This window comes from Mesitornis unicolor, unplaced genomic scaffold (genome assembly GCF_000695765.1).
Source record: "Mesitornis unicolor isolate BGI_N332 unplaced genomic scaffold, ASM69576v1 scaffold8181, whole genome shotgun sequence".
In the NCBI taxonomy this organism is placed as follows: domain Eukaryota; kingdom Metazoa; phylum Chordata; class Aves; order Mesitornithiformes; family Mesitornithidae; genus Mesitornis; species Mesitornis unicolor.
Genome location: NW_010163079.1, coordinates 2,817 through 3,332, shown reverse-complemented (window position 1 = coordinate 3,332; position 516 = coordinate 2,817). Strand labels below are relative to the sequence as shown.

General features: G+C 63.2%; 1 protein-coding gene across 1 annotated transcript in view; it reads left to right on the top strand.

Annotated features, from left to right (window-relative positions):
* Positions 1-516, top strand: part of SIK3 (SIK family kinase 3) — a gene marked incomplete at its 3' end in the record, with an annotated part of 29,410 nt that overhangs the window by 28,256 nt on the left and 638 nt on the right. Inside the window, exon 20 of the mRNA XM_010193815.1 lies at positions 296-512. Coding sequence (XP_010192117.1) covers positions 296-512 — 217 coding nt within the window. The remainder of the gene's footprint in view (positions 1-295; positions 513-516) is intronic.

The window sequence follows — 516 nt, the reverse complement described above, 5'->3', positions numbered from 1 at the left end:
AGGTAAGGCCGCCGGCCGCCTCTGTGCCCCTTCCCTGAGCTGGGAGCAGGGAGGAAGAAGCGGGGGCAGATGCCCCAGACGTGGTTTCCTTGCCAGCCCCAGGCTGAGCTGTACTGGCTTCAGGGAGTGAGTTGTCTCTTGCCCTTGGGCAGCGGTTCCTGAGGCTGCGGGGCTGCTGTGTCACGCAGCTTAGGGAGCGCCTCCCATCCCAAAGCAGCTCTGTCTGCCCCCTGACTGTGCGTGGCTGAGCCAGGGCTGCTGCAGCGCAGTCACGTTTCTTTCCTCCTCTTTGCAGCCTGAACGTGAACAGGTATCCCCCCGCCAACTACGACCAGGTGCACTTACACCCCCACCTGTTCCCAGAGCAGCCTCGCGTTTCCCCCAGCAACTACAGCCCCTCGGGAGGAGTCGGGTTCCCTCCGGCTCAGCAAGCTCTGAAAGTCCCGCAGCTCGAGCAGTATCCCAGTTTCCCTCAGAACGCACATCAGCAGCAGCAGCACTACACCGCATCGGCAC